This window comes from Oncorhynchus clarkii, chromosome 22, assembly GCF_045791955.1.
Source record: "Oncorhynchus clarkii lewisi isolate Uvic-CL-2024 chromosome 22, UVic_Ocla_1.0, whole genome shotgun sequence".
Classification (NCBI taxonomy): domain Eukaryota; kingdom Metazoa; phylum Chordata; class Actinopteri; order Salmoniformes; family Salmonidae; genus Oncorhynchus; species Oncorhynchus clarkii.
Window position 1 is genome coordinate 8,186,718 of NC_092168.1, and position 18,494 is coordinate 8,205,211.

General features: G+C 42.1%; 1 protein-coding gene across 1 annotated transcript; it reads right to left on the minus strand.

The window, feature by feature from the left end:
- Positions 1 to 1,793: 1,793 nt before the first annotated feature.
- Positions 1,794 to 12,398, minus strand: LOC139380275 (UDP-glucuronosyltransferase-like). The gene is made up of 5 exons (XM_071122835.1): positions 11,295 to 12,398; positions 4,041 to 4,172; positions 2,850 to 2,937; positions 2,463 to 2,682; positions 1,794 to 2,173 (listed from the first exon to the last, which is right to left on the minus strand). Exons 1-5 carry the CDS (start codon positions 12,219 to 12,221, stop codon positions 1,888 to 1,890), a joined length of 1,653 nt encoding a protein of 550 aa, XP_070978936.1. The 5' UTR covers positions 12,222 to 12,398; the 3' UTR covers positions 1,794 to 1,887.
- Between the last annotated feature and the right edge of the window lie 6,096 nt (positions 12,399 to 18,494).

Sequence of the window (18,494 nt, forward strand, 5' to 3'; positions counted from 1 at the left end):
ACACTGCTGCTCCTCGCTGTTTATTATCTATGCATAGTCACTTTACCCCTACCTACATGTACAAAATAACTAACCTGTACCCCTGCACATTGACTCGCTACCGGTACCCCCTGTATATAGCCTCTTTATTGTTATTTTTATTGTGTTACTTTTTATTTTACTATTTTTACTTTAGTTTATTGAGTAAATATTTTCTCTTTCTTGAACTGCATTGTTGGTTAAGGACTTGTAAGTGTGCATTTCATGGTAAGGTCTACTGGTCTAATACCTGTTGTATTCAGAGAATGTGACAAATAAAATTGGATTTGATTTGATTATGAGGAATATACAGTCACTGGCCAGTTTGTTAGGTACACCATTCACTCCTACAGATAGTGAGTCACGTGGCCATGGCTTGCTACATAAAGCAGGCAGACAGGCATCAGGGCATACTGTTACTAATCGATTGAATGTTAGAATGGGCAAAACCAGTGACTTAATGGACTTTGAGCGTGGTATGATTGTCAGTGCCAGGTGTGCCAGATCTAGTATCTCAGAAATTGCTGATCTCCGGGGCTTTTCACGCACGACAGTGTCTAGAGTTTACCTAGAATGGTGCGACAAACAGAAAACATCCAGTTGATAGGAGAGGTCGAAGGAGAATGGAATCGTGCAAGCTAATAGGCGGGCAGAGCCACAAACAGACAAATAACGGTGCAGTTCAAAGGTGGTGTGCAGAACACCATCTCGGAACACACAACTTGTTGATCCTTGCCACGAATTGCAGCAGACGAGCCTACTGGGTTCCACTCCTATCAGCTAAACACAAGAGGAAGATGTGTGGGGAGGTGAAGGGAGTCAAAGGTCTGTGCATCTGTATCTTATTGGCACCAGCGTAGAGTATCGTCCATATTTATTTAACTAGGCAAGTCCGTTAAGAACAAATTCTCATTTACAATGATGGCCTACCCCGGCCAAACCCGGAAGTCACGGCCGGATCTGATTCAGCCTGGATTTGAACCAGGGACTGTAGTGTTGCCTATCCACTCTTTATCATTGGGCTGTGCCACTTGAAACGTTGTTCTTGGACAATCATTTCCTCCTCCAGGATGGATGGACATCATATTGTAAAATGTGTGTCTCCCCTTTTCATAGACCTAGCTGAGATGGTTGTAGACAAGGTCGTTGGTATTGATCTGTTATAACTGTCAGTAGTAGCCTACAGGCCTATACTACCCTATGATTTTTGTCGTATTAAAAAAATTATTCTGCTAATGTCTCCAGTCATATAAGGTGTATTAGAATAGCATGACGTGTCTATAAACACAGAAAGAAAGGAGAAGAAATGTATCTGATATAGCCTAGACCTTCTCTTTGCCACTACACACTCATGCATTGAACACTGCAGTCTTTTTTTATATTATTAGCCTAAATTGACTATCCAATCTACTCATCACATTAGGAATATCTTACATAAGTCCACAAATGCGAAAGATAGTTCCATGGAATGCTTTACCAAAAGGTGCATTTTCATGGTGAAAATATGCTTCCCCGAACTAGAAACTCACTGTGGGAGAGGGGAGAAGGAGAGACCCGACTCAACTCAAACTAAACTGTCTATCGTACAACAAAGCGTGTGTCCAACTCCAAACCTCCACAATTGAGTAGATAAGAGCATATCATGAGCTTATCGTTTACAAAACGGAGCTGAGAGCTCTCCATGCAGAATGGGGCCCATATATAAATATCCCATGTTTTTTTTCTCTCTCCCCTACCCCAATCCCATGATCATTTATATCAATAAGGCAACGGAATTTGTTTTTACAATTGTTTTATCTTATTCTTACAATTTTACCATCCCACCACCAGGGGGTGCTGCAGCACCTTCAGCACCCCTACTTCCCACGGCTATGCATTCTTCTTCTTCATAGACCTCTTCGTTCCACAGCACTTGCGGAAGCAGACTATGCAGCATTTAACGGTGACGATGACAACAATGAGAACTATAGTGAGTAGCAGAGTGAACACGTCCAGACTGTGGTACTGGATCCAGTTGAGGTCGTGAGCGGCGGGTCTTAGGTGTTCCGCTCCGCCGTGACGCATCACAAACTCTGACCAGAACACGGCCAGGTCAAGGGGCTCGATGGGACGGTCCTTATGCACCGCTGACAGCTTCAGCATCTTCTCCTTGTAACTGGGGAGAAAGGACAAATACAAGAGGATTTACAATCTCCTCATAGACAACTCATGACTGCTAATATAGGAACCACTGTGTCACACTACACAGTGCAATATTCACCTTGGGCTGAATTATAATGAGGAACTCAGACTTTCATGTAAATCATGCATAGCTGACAAAATTATATTTGCACTGGAACTCAATACGTGCGTGTAGATCTCAAGTTAGGATTTGGTCTCTGTACTGTTTGCACTGCTACTTGAGTTCATAGTATCTCCTAGTATTATATAACATGATGTCTGACCTCTTGTCGTTGATGACCTTGTTGAGAGCCTCCACCAGTTTTTCTGAGGTGATATCAAACAAGTTAAGCACCTCCCCGACGCCCCTCACTGCCATGCGGTGTACGTTGTCACCCTGTTCAGCGAACAACGGCAGCATCACCATGGGAACGCCATTACAGATCCCCTCATAGGTACCGTGGGTTCCTCCGTGGGTTATAAAGGCCTTGACCCTGGGGTGGCCTAGGACATGGAACATATAACATAGTATGAAACCATGAAGAAGAATAAGCTATTGCTTCTCTTTCACAATGTTAACAAAGTAGCATGTTGTGTTTACTCAGAAGAGTACCCATCTGTAACTTCTGTAACCCAGGTGGTTTTCATTATAACTGAGAGACTAAACTAACCCAGCAGCTCATTCTGAGGAAGCCACTTCATCAATCTGACGTTGGCTGTAGCGTTTTTAGGCACTACTCCTGTGTACCTCCACACCACCTGAAAACACAGAGAACAACAGCTTACCTTCATAATCAAGTCATATAGAATCATCTGCCAGTTCTGGATATAGTGGTAAAGGCACACCAGTTTGTAGTGGGATATAAATGTGTCTGGATTGTTTTAAGGCATAGCTCCAGTGTATATTTCCACACAAACTGAACAACATAGAACTGCAGCTTGCCATGATACTTGACATAGTATATGAAGAATGGAGAATATGCAAATGCCATTGAAACTCCATGTAATTAAAGGACTTGTTTTTAGTTTAGACTAATATGCTGACCAGACACGTCGCATGCACGAGCGTTGCAAAATACATTTACACATACATGTTATTCAATCATTGCACAGACGCTCGCGACAGGTGATAAAATAGAAATTGGTTCTATTTGTGACGCTCAATGCGCTGCAAGTCATGTGTCTCAAATCTCCTCATTGGCTTTTAGGAGCATATACCCACGTGGGTGATTGAAAGATGAACTGACGTCCACACTCCAGTCTGTTGTAGTAATTCACTGTAAAGTTGGCTGCCAACTACCATATAAAGTCCAAAGAAGAAAAAGAAGCCTGAAGGAAGGAGGAGAGATGTCGAGAAACAAATTCGGTTTACCGTTTTATCAGTGGATTAATTGTCTGAGTAGAGGACCTTGTGCATTTCAGGTAAAATAACAACCCAATGTTTATATTCCAGGACAAATTAGCTAGCAACAGCAAGCTAGGTAGCTAAATTGCCATAAATGTTTAATGCTTTTCGACGTGTCCCCATATTAATATAGTTGGTTCAGAGTTTTGATATTTCAACCTGCGTGTCTTGATCATGTCTGGTGTGGATGTACAAAATCAACATGCGTGCAATGGCACAGGCGCGAGCGATTTGGTCAGCATGTAATAGTGGATTGGAGATTAGGCCTACATGCTTAACATGCATAGTACTGTGCTTCTTCAAACACTGATATCTCCACTGTGAGTGAGAAATTATACAGTATCTTTAAGATTTAGAAAATATATTGATATTTACAGAAGACGTAGAGACTGTAAAGATTGTGTTGGTCAGAAAGGGTTACTTTTTGCCATTTTGGACATATTCGAGGTGTCCTTACCCTCTGAGGGATCCTGCTGAAGGCATCAAAAAACTGCTTGGCTTTCTCCTCCGGCATCTGAGAGACCATAGAGCCCAGGCTGAAGACCACGAAGCCATCCTCTCCTGACTCATCCACAAACTCCTGCAGATCCTGTTGAGGCACGGTGGGAAGGGTTAGTTAACAAGAAAATTGTTCATTTACATTTTCGTCATCTAGCAGACGCTCTTATCCAGAGTGACTTACAGTCAATGCATTCAACCACATCAAGTATTGCAAGTAAAGAGAGAGAAATTTGATAATTTATGCTGCTGCTCTTGCTTTTCACGGGAGTGGAGTGTGGTACGTGTAGTTTGTTGCTGTTGGTCATAAGTCAAAAGAACCATATGCATTTCAGGTAAACAACCCAATGTTTATTTCCTAGGACAAATGAGTTCGCAACAGCAAGCTAGCTAAATGTGACTTACCGGCTCAAAATCGGTCTTATGTAGCAAAATTTGAAATTGTGTATTATTTTTTTTTACATTGGATAAAAGTAGAGACTCATAGCTTAAATATGGTATATCATGCACTCCGTTTATGAGGAACAATGGGAAAGTAATTCTGCTTTGAAAGTTGATCAACTTGTAAACTCACTTTTGAGAAAATGGCATTTTGAATGTTTTGCTACCTACTGGAGAGCTCTCCTTTGTCTTCACCCATTTATCATTGTTCACACCCGCTTAAGCCAGCCCCACCCATCTCTTTAAGGATTCACATGTGAGGTCATGTGCTAAACCGTGAGTAGTGTAGTAAAGATTAAGACTAAATGTGGTAAAAGTAATAGCCTACAATAATGAAAAATTCCAGATAAACAGAAAGTGTCCAGATAAAAATATTTAATAAATATTAGATGACGCTTACCCAGACACACTTGTCTAAATTGATAGGTCATGTGAAATAAATGCTATAACCTACAGTCACATAAAGTGGTGTAAAAAGTACTACATTGTCATACTTGAGTAAAAGTAAAGATACCTTAATAGAAAATGACTCAAGTAAAAGTACTACTACTCACCCAATAAAATACTACTTGAGTAAACATCTAAAGGTGTTTGTTTAAAAAAATACTTAAGTATCAAAAGTAAATAAAATTGCTAAAATGTACTTAAGTATCAAAAGTAAAAGTATAAATAATTTCAAATTCCTCATATTAAGTAAACCAGACGGCACAATTATTATTTATTTTTATTTTTATTGACGGATAGCCAGGGCCACACTTCAACAACCCAGACATAATTTTCAAATGAAGCATTTGTGTTTAGTGAGTCTGCCAGATCAGATGCAGTAGGGATGACCAGGGATGTTCTTGATAAGTGTGTGAATTGGACAATTTTCCTGTCAAAATGTAAAGACAACTTTTGGGTGTAAGGGAAAATGTATGGAGTAAAAAGTACATTATTTGGTGGAGGAGAGTCAGGCTTGTTCTACTGATGCTGAAAGACAAATTCCAGATACAAATATTTTGGCATTATTATACAATAGATAGCCGTAATCACTGTCAGACACACCTGGCTAACTTGATGGGTCATGCAATCATCTGGTGAAGATGACATTCCCAGATAACATTACTACACATAGATCATAAACATAATGTTAGCTATCAATCCAGCAATCTAATGTCAGCTATCTAGCTAACAGTAAACTTTAACTTGGTCTTTTGTTCAGACATGTCAACAACCCAACAACCCAAAGCTAGCTAAAAAAATATACCAACATATCCCAATCCATAGAGTACTAACAATACAAACCGATTGTCATAGCTAGCTAAAGTTAACCAAACAGGTTCAATGTTAGCTAGTTAGCTAGCTAACATTAGGCTCTAACTAGCAATGCGAAATGGCATTCTGAGATAACATTACTACACACAGATCATAAACTTAATGCTAGCTAGAGAGCTGTCCATCTAATGTCAGCTAGCTAGCTAACTGTAAGCTTTAACTTTCAATGAAAACAACTTTCTGACCAAATTAGAAACGTATAATATCTGAAACTGTAGACTCTAGACTCTTACCCGTATACATGGATGAACGCTTCACGGCAGACTGCAACCCCTTTCATCAAATAAGATGTCCTGTGTCATTTCTGTTTTGTTTGTACAGCTTGCTTGTCCTGTTGTTCTGTCTAGTCACTCTGGGTTACACTGACTGTGTGCAATGCCATAACTTTAAGAATCATCTTAAGCTTTAACCCCCACCCAAACTCCATTTTACTCGCCGTAGCAGAGCTGGTTAGGCTGTTTTCATGTTATCCAAAGAGTTGGTGACTATAAGTGTGCTCCTGGCAACAATTTAATTGTGCTTTTTTGCCAACACCGGCCATATTCAACCAGTGTTGAGCGTTCGTAAATTCATCAATTATTCTGTGCTCTGGCACACTCAGACGAGAGTGCTATGAAACAGTTGTTGCAGTGACGTTCTATTGAAATGGATACTTGCATAGTCAAGTCTTTTGTTAAATTTTACTACGCAATACATTAAAAAATGCATCGTTAGACAGGATTCTCTACACAAGCTGACCAGCTCAAATAGACAGAAGCGCGCTATATGGCTGACCAATCCAAACTCATCTCTCGGCATGTCCAGCCCACTTATTATCTCAGACAATCATGGGTAGTGGGACGGTTGCTGCCTTTTTCTGTGGCTTAACCAACTAGGCTTGTTAATTAACAATTTTATTTGTATTTACAGATGGCATACAAGTTTGTTATTAAGGCACATGAAAGTTGGAGAAGGCATTTCTGCCCCCCAAAAAACGTATTCAAGAAGTCATTTCTGCCCCCAAAAAACGTTTTGATTAAAAAAAGTTTAAGTTCAAACGTATGTCTAGTTGTCTAGTTTCCTGAAACGGGTTACAAATGTCCATGAATGTTTCATGTGTGTTTCGATCTTTTCCAAAATTAATATAGTTGGTTCACAATTGGTGTTGGTATTGTAACCTGCGTGACATGAACATTTCTGGTGGGGATAGATAAAATCAACATGCGCACGATGTTGCATGCAGACGCATGCGCGGATCCAGTTTGGTCAGCATGTTAAAGACACTGCGTGGTCAAACTGACGTCTGCATGTTGAACTTTTGTTGCACACGTATCCAGATGATGATGTACCATTTTGTGCAACGATGCGCTATAGGTGTGATCGAGGTGTTATGGTGATATGGTATTTATATTTCTTGCACTTTGCAGAGCAGGGCAGAGCTGTTGTCAAGGAAGTTGTCAACTCACAAGGAAGTGAGTTTTTGTTTATACAGGATCTCCCGCCCTCACCTACCGTCAACCAATCATGTCAATGCGGAGCTACACGGTGCTCCGTGCTACACGGAGCTACACGGAACCCTCCTCATTATTACAACATTTGAGAGGCGCAAGGCAATGCAGTACGGAGCTCAATTTGCCCTCTGCGTGCCTCCGAAGGCTCCGCATTGCATCACACCATCCATATGGAGCCTCCGACCATATTTTTGGTTCAAGCACAAATGGTCTCTTAGTCTACTATAGTGCGAGTCGGCTTAGTTGGTGGTTGGTGCTGTCTCTCCCTCCTTTCTTCATGTGTCACTCATTCACATAACTGCCCCTCTCCTGCCTGCTCAAGCGGTACCTCTCTCTCCATCCCTCCAGTGTTGCCAACTATTTTTCAGTGAGATATGCTATTGGCTCCTTGAATTTGTCGCTACACTTGTCCAACTAGTTGGAACTAGAACACAATAGGGCTACTCAGTTGTTCTGTTAGATTATAGTGGCCACAGTCCAGGGGGAAAGAACTGTGCTATGTCCCAAATGGCACCCTATTACCTATGTAGTGCATTATTTTTGACCAGGGCCCAGAGGGCTCTGGTCAAACGTAGTTCACTGTATGGGAAGTATGGTACCATTTGAGGCACATCAATGCTGTTCCTGGCTCAGGTTTCACTAGCTGAACAGTCTTTAGAGAAGAAACAGATTGGAGGGAAGTTCAGAGAGGGACATTCCCCCAACATTAATGTTGAGCAATACTTGAGTGTTAGAACAGTCTTTGGTCTGGTTAGCAAAATATTGACTGAAGGAGGGAAGGTGAAGTTGTGAAAGGAGCCCATTCTCTGATAACACACCCTGTATTCATAGAAGACAAAGGCATAATAAATCCTATAACAATCACAGCTAACCCTAACTACAACTCTAACCCCACAAAACAAACCCTGCAGAGTAGTTTCCCTTCCTGAGGTTTGTAGGGTTGGAACTAGAACACAATAGGGCCCCTCAGTTCTTCTGTTAGATTATAGTGGCCACAGCCCAGGAGTAAATAACTGTGGTATGTCCTAAATGGCACCCTATTACCTATATAGTGCCTTATTTTTGACCAGGGCTCAGAGGGCTGACTGAACACCGTCTTTAGAGAAGCTTTAGAATGGAGGGTAGTACAGAGCGGGACATTCCCCCAATGTTAATTTTGAGCAATACTTCTCTTTCTACAAAATATGATAAACCACACCTTAACTTTCCCTGCACATCTATCTGCCTTGTCCTTTTTCCTTACCCAAGCTGAAGGTCGTGGTTAGGAAACTTTTGAAAAGTAATGGGTGCGATTATGGAGAATTTCTTTTGGTGCATTGCTTTTTATATTCCTTAAAACATTGTCAGGATTACTTGTGTTTGGCATGACTCCCATAGCACTCTGGCGTCTTTTATCAGTACCCACAATACTTACAATTGACAGGAAAGTAACTTGAACTCTAGGTTACACCAGGTTTGACAGATTGCAAGTCAAACTTGATGGTAATTGTACATGAAGTGCAATTGATGGGACTTGCTTTAACTCTTTAAAATTATTTTTGTGATAGTGGTAGAACTTTGAAAAGTGTAACTTTACTATTTAAAGCAAAGCACTTACATATAGTCACTGTTGAATGTAGTAAAATAATTGGTCTGATTTACTTTGATAGACTACTATATCAACCATATTACTTTGGATTGTGGGGCATTTAGATCGCAAAAAATGTCTAAACTACAGTTATTGCGTGTGAAAACTAAAAGAAGAAAGACAAGACAAAGTGATCTTCTGTCATAAAATGGGAATAAAAGGGAGGATCATGTGGACAACACTCTTCGCATAGCATAGCATAGCAACTCTCATTCAAGCTCTGGGTTTCAGATAAATAGGTGCACAATTTACTTTTGTAAAACATTCAGTGTAAATTAAGTTTGATTTTAGTTGAAAGATGATGTGATGATTAGAACGTTTTAGGCTACAATTTGGGAAGAGAGATAGGATGGTGGATCTAGTGATGACAGCTCTTTAAAAGTATTTTATGGTTGTTGAAGAACTACGCAGAATAGGTTTGTATGCAGACCTACTGATAGCTAGCTGTTGTTCTATCTAAAAGATGACCTCTTTAGGCTAACAATGATTACTGAAAAGTACATTTCCTGAAGAAAATGTGGTGTATTTGCTAGCATGTATGCTTTTGAAATACATTATAGTAGTGGTCGTTTCTGCAGTTGTAATGATGGTGATTGGTTATAGTTTAAGATGTAGGTAGATGAAAATCTGTATTGATTGGTTGGTTGATAGGATAGGCTAGCCTGGACATGTGAAAGTCGGTTTGGTGTCTCTAGCTTGAACGGTTCAAGAGTTACAATTATTACTGGTAGGTATTATATGCGAACCAGAGCTAGGTAGCAATGCCCAGGAACAGAGCTGGACCAGAGTTAGTGGAGACCAGAGCAGTAGTTGTGGTCAGTAGTTGTGTGGTCAGTGGTTGTGTTGCAGATTCTTTAGACCCTACACTATGGAAATGGTCAGTAGTTGTGTGGTTGTGGTAAGTAGTGGTCAGTAGTTTTGGTCAGTAGTTTAGGTAAGTAGTTGTGTGGTTCATTAGTTGTGGTCAATAGTTGTGTTCAGTAGTAGTGGTCAGTAGTTTTGTGGTTGTGGTCATTAGTTGTGTGGTTCATTAGTTGTGTCAGTGGTGTGGTTGTGGTCAGTAATTGTGGTCAGAGGTTGTGGCCATTAGTTGTGGTGAGTAGTTGTGTGATTGTGAGTATGGTCTGTAGTTGTGCTGTTGTGGTCAGTAGTTGTGTGTTGACTAGTTGTGTGGTTGTGGTCAGTAGTTGTGGTTGTCATAATTTTTGCCGAAGCTTCCCCATGTGCTCCTCTGCATATGTGAGTGTCCATAGCAACGGGTCTGTTTAGGCTGCTCAATGATGAGACATGAGGAAGCTGTCAGCTAGATACTTTTTTGTCCCTCTAAACTCCGATAAACAGCTGTAACTTTGAATTGGTAGTAGATATTTTGTCTGGCTTGTTGGGGAAGGGGTCAGTTGTTTTGGGAGGAAAATGGGGTAAAATGTGTTAATGCAGTTACTAAAACAGCTGTATCGTTAGATCCGTAGAATATATTTTGATAGTGTAAAAGACCGATCTGCATGTTTTCAAATTTTAATTATATTTCTAGCTTAAACGGTGTAGGAGGAGTAACGTTCCAAATAAGAAGAAGAATAAGAAGAAGTATGACAAGATTTTGAATGGGGATGTTTGCTTCGCGAGTCCCAGCTAGTGGAATGTGGGCTGTATAAACGTGAGGAGAAGCTAGTCGGTAGATAATTAAACAGAGAGCTGTGTCCAGTCAGTCCCTATGGAGGAAACAGAGATCAGGTTACAGCTGGCCGCTAGCTGAGTGTCTGACAGGCAGGTAAACACAACATCTGGGTTGTGGGACAACACCCAACAGTCTGATTGACTGTCCCTTTTAAACACCCAACAGAATATTTCTGACTGTTTTACAACATTTGGGCTTCAGAGGAGAAAGTCATCTTAGTCTGTCAAAACATAACGATCTTGAAAAGAGATGTGGTCCCAAATTAGAAAGTAAGAGAAGAATTTGATATCTTGAAATTAAATTTAAACATTTTTCCTAGAGGAATGTCTGGTGTGGTACAACTGCCGCTGCAGTGAATCTATCCATTAAGGCAGGGGTGTCAAACTAATTCCACGGAGGGCCGAGTGTCTGTGGGCTCTTGGTTTTTCCTTTCAAGTAAGACCAAGACAACCAGGTGAGGGGAGTTCCTTACTAATTTGTGACCTTAATTCATCAATCAAGTACAAGGGTGGAGCGAAAACCCGCAGACACTTGGCCATCTGTGGAATTAGTTTGACACATGTACCGTAAATGTTTCTGGACCTGGATCCATATAAGATATAGGGTGCACAGCTCTGCACAGTTGAATTTTTTGCACAGTTGAAGTATTTATAAGAGATTTACCTCTGGAAGTGGGTCTCTTTTACCACAGTTGATGCCTCCAATGTGGACCATGTTGGGCATCGTGGGTTTGGGATACTCAAAGGAGTAGTCATACCTCAGCAGCCAGATCGCCCCATGACCCAACAGTTCCCTGTATGTCATGTCCTTCTCCAGGTACCTACTGGTCAGCTCGTCAAAGCTAGCAAACATTACCGTACACAGGTAGCTCTCCACACCGTACATGAGCATGTTCTTAACTCTCCCTAGGAAGTCCATGTGGTCAGTGTTGCCGGAGAAGAAGCGTGGTACGTAGGATGGGGGATTGGGGCACTGGGCAGCCCTATCCTCCATCCCACAGGGGATCCCCTTCAAGAAGTACACCGCTGGAATGTTGAAGGACTCAGCGATGATGGATCCACAGGGTAGGAAGGGGTCGGTCAGCATCATCTTGAACCCTTCTCCTCTCAGTCGCTGCATCAGGGGCTTGTCATACAGAAGACCCTCACAGCCTTTCACCTGCATGTCGGTGAAGTCAATCAGGCCCTGCACGTTCATAAATATGTCCGTTACCTTCGGGGTCTTGCGGAACATGTCGTCCTTCAATTTGTCGATGTTCTTGTCCAGCTGTGCCTTGTTGAAGGGGACCCTAAAGATCTCAGTCCTGTGGTAGTCAGAGCTCTTGATGAGGATGGATGTCTCAGGGACCAGCACCACCATCTCATGGCCCCTGGCCGCAAGCTCCTTCACCAGAAGCTTCATACTCAGCCAGTGGCTCCCTTCTACAGGCATCACCAGGACCTTTTCCCCCTGGATGGGCCCTGGACACAAGGCTAGGCTGCACAGCAGAACCAGCAGTCCCAGCCTATGCCCCGGCGTCAGCCCCAGCCCTGGCCCCAGCCTCAGCCCCTGCCCCTGCTTAACCACAGGAACACTTTTCCCCCAGCCCATGCCTCTCTGCCTCTCTTTTCAGTTACACAAGCTGTGTTGTGAGAAGGACACTACCTCCCCGAGGTCTGGCACTGAGTGCTACTGAGAGGTGGCTAGACCTCAGACTAAACTGTGGGGAGTATGTGCCTCCCTGCTAGGTCTGGGTCTGCATGTGCAAGCAGGCTGTTATATAACCCTAGTCAGTCCTTCCTGTGGACTAAAGTCTAACTGCAGGCTGAATGGTTCAGGTTAATGATTCCTTAGGGCAATTGAGAGATGGAGAGGATTAGCTCGCTAGTAATCTCAATGTGACAGCCTTAACATACAGTATAGAGTAGCTGAGTTGGTTCTGGGTGCTGAGATTAGCTGGCTACTGGCTAGTGAATTATAATGCAAAAGTATTACAGTGATATTGATGAATAGTTGGATTTACTACTAACAACTAAGCATTGCTAATTTAAAAGGAAGAGAAAAAAAGCTTCTTTCCAATAGTACTCATATTGTTATACGTTGAATTGTTGGTTTTCTTAGTTCTACAAAAATGTTGTCAGTTATTTATTAACTTCCCATTGATCAGCATGACATTGGGAAAAAAAAAGTAACACGAAAGGTAACCCGATATCACAGGAAGGCTAAAAAGATCATCAAGGACAACAATCACCCGAGCCACTGCCTGTTCACCCCGCTATCATCCAGAAGGATGTCAGTACAGGTGCAACAAAGCTGGGCCCGGGAGACTGAAAAACAGCTTCTATCGCAAGGCCATCAGACTGTTTAACAGCCATCACTAACATAGAGGCTGCTGCCAACATACAGACTCAAATCTCTGGCCACTTTAATAAATGGATTTAATAAAGTTATCACTAGTCACATTAAATAATGCCACTTTAATATGTTTACATATCCTACATTACTCATCTCATATGTAAATACTGTATTCTATACCATCTACTGCATCTTGCCTATGCCGCACGGCCATCGCTCATCCATATATTTATATGTTATATATTCTTATTCGTCCCTTTTACATTTGTGTGTATAAGGTAGTCATTGTAAATGTGTTAGTGCAGTAATATCTAACAAGTAATCTGTCAGAACTAGAAGCAGAAGCATGTCGCTACACTCGCATTAACATCTGCTAACCATGTGTATGTGACCAATAAAATTTGATTTGATACAGAGCATGCAACATGCAAGTCATAGTTACACTATTAACCCTGCTCTGGGAGGAGTCATGGTGGTTTTCTAACCTTTGAGTTATACACTAAAGCTCAAAGTATTCTCATATTTTTTGAGGAATCTTGACCATTACCTTCAGCTCCTCCCCTTTCTTCTCCCACCAAAAAACACTGACAGGCAAACTTAGGCTCTCAGTCGTGCGCAAATCTCCACATACACTGGACCTCGTCAGAGCTAAATATCGTCTTTGTCCGCTTCGAGGCTAGCAACACTGAACTATGCATGAGGGCACCAACTGTTTCTGATGGCTGTAGCTGATGTGAGTAAGACCTTTAAACAGGTTAACATTTTCAAGGCCGCAGGGCCTGGATTACCAGGACGGGTACTCAGACCATGCGCTGACCAGCTGGCAAGTGTCTTCACTGACATTTTCAACCTCTTCCTGACCCAGTCTGTAATAAGTTTCAAGCAGAAACAGTCCCTGTGCCCATAAATGCCAAGGTAACCTGTTTAAATTATTATTTCCCCGTAGCAATCACATATGTAGCTATGAAATGCTTTCAAAGGCTGGCCATAGCTCACATCAACACCATCATCCTAGACACCCTGTACACACTCCAATTTGCATACCTTCTCAACAGATCCACAGATGACGCAATCTTTATTGCCCTCCACATTGCCCTTTACCACCTGGACAAAAGTTACACCTACGTGAGAATGCTGTTCATTGACTTAAGCTCATCATTGAACATCATTGTGCCCTCCAAACTAATCACTAAACTAAGGACCCTGGGATTAAACACCTCCCTCTGCAACTGGATCCTGTACTTCATAATGGGTTGTCTCCAGGTGGTGAGGCAACAACACACCTGCCATGCTGACTCTCAACACGAAGGCCCCTCCTGTACTCCCCATTCACCCAGGACTGCGTGGCCGTGTACAACTCCAACACCATCATTAAGTTTGCAGACGACACAACGGTGGTAGGCCTGACCACTGATGACGATAAGACACCCTATAGGGAGGAGTTCAGAGACCTGACAGTGTGGTGCCAGGACAACAACCTTTCCCTCAACGTCAGCAAGGAAAAGGAGCTGATCGTGGACTACAGGAAACGGAGTGCCGAACATGCCCCATCCATATCGACGGGACTGTTATCGAACAGGTTGAGAGATTCAAGTTCCTCATTGTCCACATCACTATGGAACTATCATGGTGCACACACATCAACACAGTCGTGAAGACGGCACGACAATGCCTCCTTCCCCTTCAGGAGGCGTAGGTAAGGCAACTGTTTGGCATCCGATCGCAAGGCGCTACAGAGGGTAGTGCGTACAGCCCAGTACACCACTAGGGTTGAGCTCCCTGCCATCCAGGATCTCTCTACCAGGCGTGTCAGAGGAAGGGACGAAAACGTTTTTTTTAGCCTATACATACATTTTTTGTAAGAATGAGATAATATGTGTACACCAGGTAAAGGCTTCTTGAATGCATGGCTTTGAGATGTAAGTTAACAAAAATATGAATTGCCATATTAGGCGTAACTAGGGTTGCAAAGGGAGGGTATATTACTGAAAACTTTAGAAGTTTACCAGTAAACTACCAGAATTTTGGTATCGTTCAAGGATCTATCACAAGACATATCACAGGTGTCTGTAATTATCTCTAGCCCTCTGTGTGGCCTTATCACATATAAAATATATAAAATTATGAAAAAATTGAATGACAAAGCTGGAAAACATTATCTTAAATATAACCATCAACTAAATGAATACCATTGATGTATAAATATGAGGGTTTCAGCATGAAATATCCTACAAAAAATGTTTTACACACTTTTTTATTTATTTTGCTATGTCAATATTTATTTGTTTTAGTTGGAAGAGTTGCAGCGTTAATTGAAAATGCCATTGTCTATTTTCTCTTAAACCATATGGTCTCTCTACCAGAAGGTAATGGACAATATGGACACGGATATAAAACATGTATTCTATTTATAAGGGGTGTCAAAGTCATTCCAAGGAGGGCCTTGTGTTTGCTGGCGTTTTGTTTTTTCCTTTCAATTAAGACCTAGACAACCAGGTGAGGGAAGTTCTTTAGTAATTAGTGACCTTAATTCATCAGTCAAGTACAATGGAGGAGCGAAAACCCGCAGACACTCGGCCCTGAATGTAATGATTTTGACACTTGCTATATACAGTGGAGAGAACAAGTATTTGATACACTGCCGATTTTGCAGGTTTTCCTACTTACAAAGCATGTAGAGGTCTGTAATTTTATCATAGGTACACTTCAACTGTGAGAGACGGAATCTAAAACAAAAATCCAGAAAATCGCATTGTATGATTTTTAAGTAATTGCCAATTGTTCTGAAACTTGTCAGTCTATTCTTGTTCTGAGAAATGAAGGCTATTCCATGCGAGAAATTGCCAAGAAACTGAAGATTTCGTACAACGCTGTGTACTACTCCCTTCACAGAACAGTGTAAACTGGCTCTAACCAGAATAGAAAGAGGAGTGAAACCAAGGCTTTTACAGTTACAGAAGTCAACAAATGAGAGCGCCTGGGGAATGAGAGTGGAGTTAGGCACTGCAGGGCCTAGATTAACCTCTACATCACCAGAGGAACAGAGGAGGGGTAGGATAAGGGTACGGCTAAAGGCTGTAAGAACTGGTCGTCTAGTACGTTCAGAACAGAGAGTAAAAGGAGCAGGTTTCTGGGCCCGGTAGAATAGATTCAAGGCATAATACCAAGGTATGGTAGGATGTGAATACAGTGGAGGTAAACCTATGCACTGAGTGACGATGAGAGAGATATTGTCTCTAGATACATAATTTAAACCATTTGAGGTCACTGCATGTGTGGGGGCTGGAACTAAAGGGTGAGCAGGGCTAGAGGCTCTACAGTGAAATAAGGCAATAATCACTAACCAAAACAGCAATGGACAAGGCATATTGATATTAGGGAGAGGCATGCGTAGCCGAGTGATCATAGGGGTCCAGTGAGTAGCTAGGCTGGCTGGAGACACGGCGATGCAGAGCGGGCCGGGGATAGCAAGCTAGCAGAAGGGCCTTAGAGGGACGTAGCGACGGAATTAGTCTGTTGTCGCCCCCTCGTGTAGTTATGTCGGCAGACCAGTCGTGATGGATCAGCAGGGCTCCGTGTAGTAAAAGGGTCCAGGCCAATTGGCTAAATAGGTATAGTGGCCTAAAAAATTGGCCGATGGGCCTCTTCAGCTAGCCAAGAGATGGGCCTAGCATAGGCTAGCTCCAGGCTAATTAATGCTTGCTATCAGAGTGGCCACTCTGATAACAGCTAACTAGCTGCAGTGATCCAGGTGAAAAGGTCCAGAGCTTGCGGTAGGAATCTGGCGATATGGATAAAAATAAGTCAGATATGCTCTGGTTTGAATCGCGCTCTGCAGACTGGCAAGAGTTGTCCGGGCTAAGGTTAGCTGATGACCGCTAGCAGTGGCTAGCTGACTACCAGCTAGTAGCTAGTTAGCTGGCTAGCGTCTGTTGGGGGTCTGGTTCAAAAGTAAAGAAAATAGCAGATCCATACCACATTGGGTGAGGCTGATTGCGGGAGATTATGTTGAAGTTGAGGTTAAGAAAAATATTTTTGAAAATATATGCAAAGAAAAAATATATTAAAAGATATATACACGGGACACGACAAGACGAAGACAAAGACGTCTGACTGCTACGCCATCTTGGATTTCGTTGGGCCAGTAACCGAAAGGTTGCTAGATCGAATCCCCAAGCTGACAAGGTAAAAATCTGTCGTTCTGCCCCTCAACAAGGCAGTTAACCCACTGTTCATAGGCCGTCATTGTGAATAAAAACTAAAGGTTAAAAAAAATAAGCCTATGCATAAGTTTGAAAATGCATATGGGTGTTTTGAATTAATCATCACCTTAGAAAGCACTCTCCATTTATTTTTGTTAGGCTTTGAAACAACATCCACAACGACCATGTTTTACACTAGCTTCAACCTGCTGTTGACACTTCCAACTTTAATTTGATCATCACAGTGAGGTGTTTTAAAAGCAGGATACTAAATTCAGCAACAACAGAAACGTCCCTTTTTCAGGACCCTGTATTTCAATGACAATTCGTAAAAATCCAAATAACTTCACAGATCTTCATTGTAAAGGGTTTAAACACGGTTTCCCATGCTTGTTCAACCAAAAACAATTAATTAACATGCACCTGTGGAACAGTCGTTAAGACACTAACAGCTTACAGACGATAGGCAATTATAACAACGCCCACCCATAGCACGCGCTCCAGCAAGTATATCTCACTGGTCATCCCCAAAGCCAACACCTTCTTTGGTTGCCTATCCTTCCAGTTCTCTGCTGCCAATGACTGGAACGAATTGTAAAAATTGCTGAAGTTGCAGACTTATATCTCCCTCACTAACTTTAAGCATCAGCTCTCTGAGCAGCTTACCAATCGCTGCAGCAGTACATAGCCCATCCAACTACCTACCTCATCCTCATATTGTTTTTATGTACTTTCTTGCTCTTTTGCACACCAGTATTTCTACTTGTACATCATCATCTGTACATCTATCACTCCAGTGTTAATTTGCTAAATTGTAATTACTTCGCTACTATGGCCTATTTATTGCCTTACCTCCTTACTCGATTTGCACACACTGTATGTAGATTTTTCTATTGTGTTATTGACTGTACTTTTGTTTAGCCCATGTGTAACTATGTGTTGTAGTTTTTGTCGCGCTGCTTTGTTTTATCTTGGCCAGGTCGGAGTTGTAAGTGAGAACTTGTTCTCAACTGGCCTACCTGGTTAAATAAAGGTTAAATATTTTAGTTTTAAAATAAGGTCACAGTTATTAAAACGTAGCACACTAAAGAGGCCTTTCTACCGACTCTGAAAAACACAAAAAGAAAGATGCCGAGGGTCCCTGCTTATATGTGTGAATGTGCCTTAGGCATGCTGCAAGGAGGCTTGAGGACTGCAGATGTGGCCAGGGCAATAAATTGCAATGTCTGTACTGTGAGACGCCTAAGTCAGCGCTACAGGGAGACAGGACGGACAGCTGATCGCCCTCGCAGTGGCAGACCACATGTAACAACACCTGCACAGGATC

What these genes read in the sequence shown, in the direction of transcription:
- LOC139380275 (XM_071122835.1), bottom strand. Translation starts at nt 12,221, where the DNA reads ATGGGCTGGGGGAAAAGTGTTCCTGTGGTTAAGCAGGGGCAGGGGCTG. An exon ending in AAAGAGACCCACTTCCAGAG is followed by an intron (nt 4,173 to 11,294) that starts GTAAATCTCTTA and finishes GTGCCTCAACAG; the next exon opens with GATCTGCAGGAGTTTGTGGA. An exon ending in AAGGTCATCAACGACAAGAG is followed by an intron (nt 2,174 to 2,462) that starts GTCAGACATCAT and finishes CTTTCTCCCCAG; the next exon opens with TTACAAGGAGAAGATGCTGA.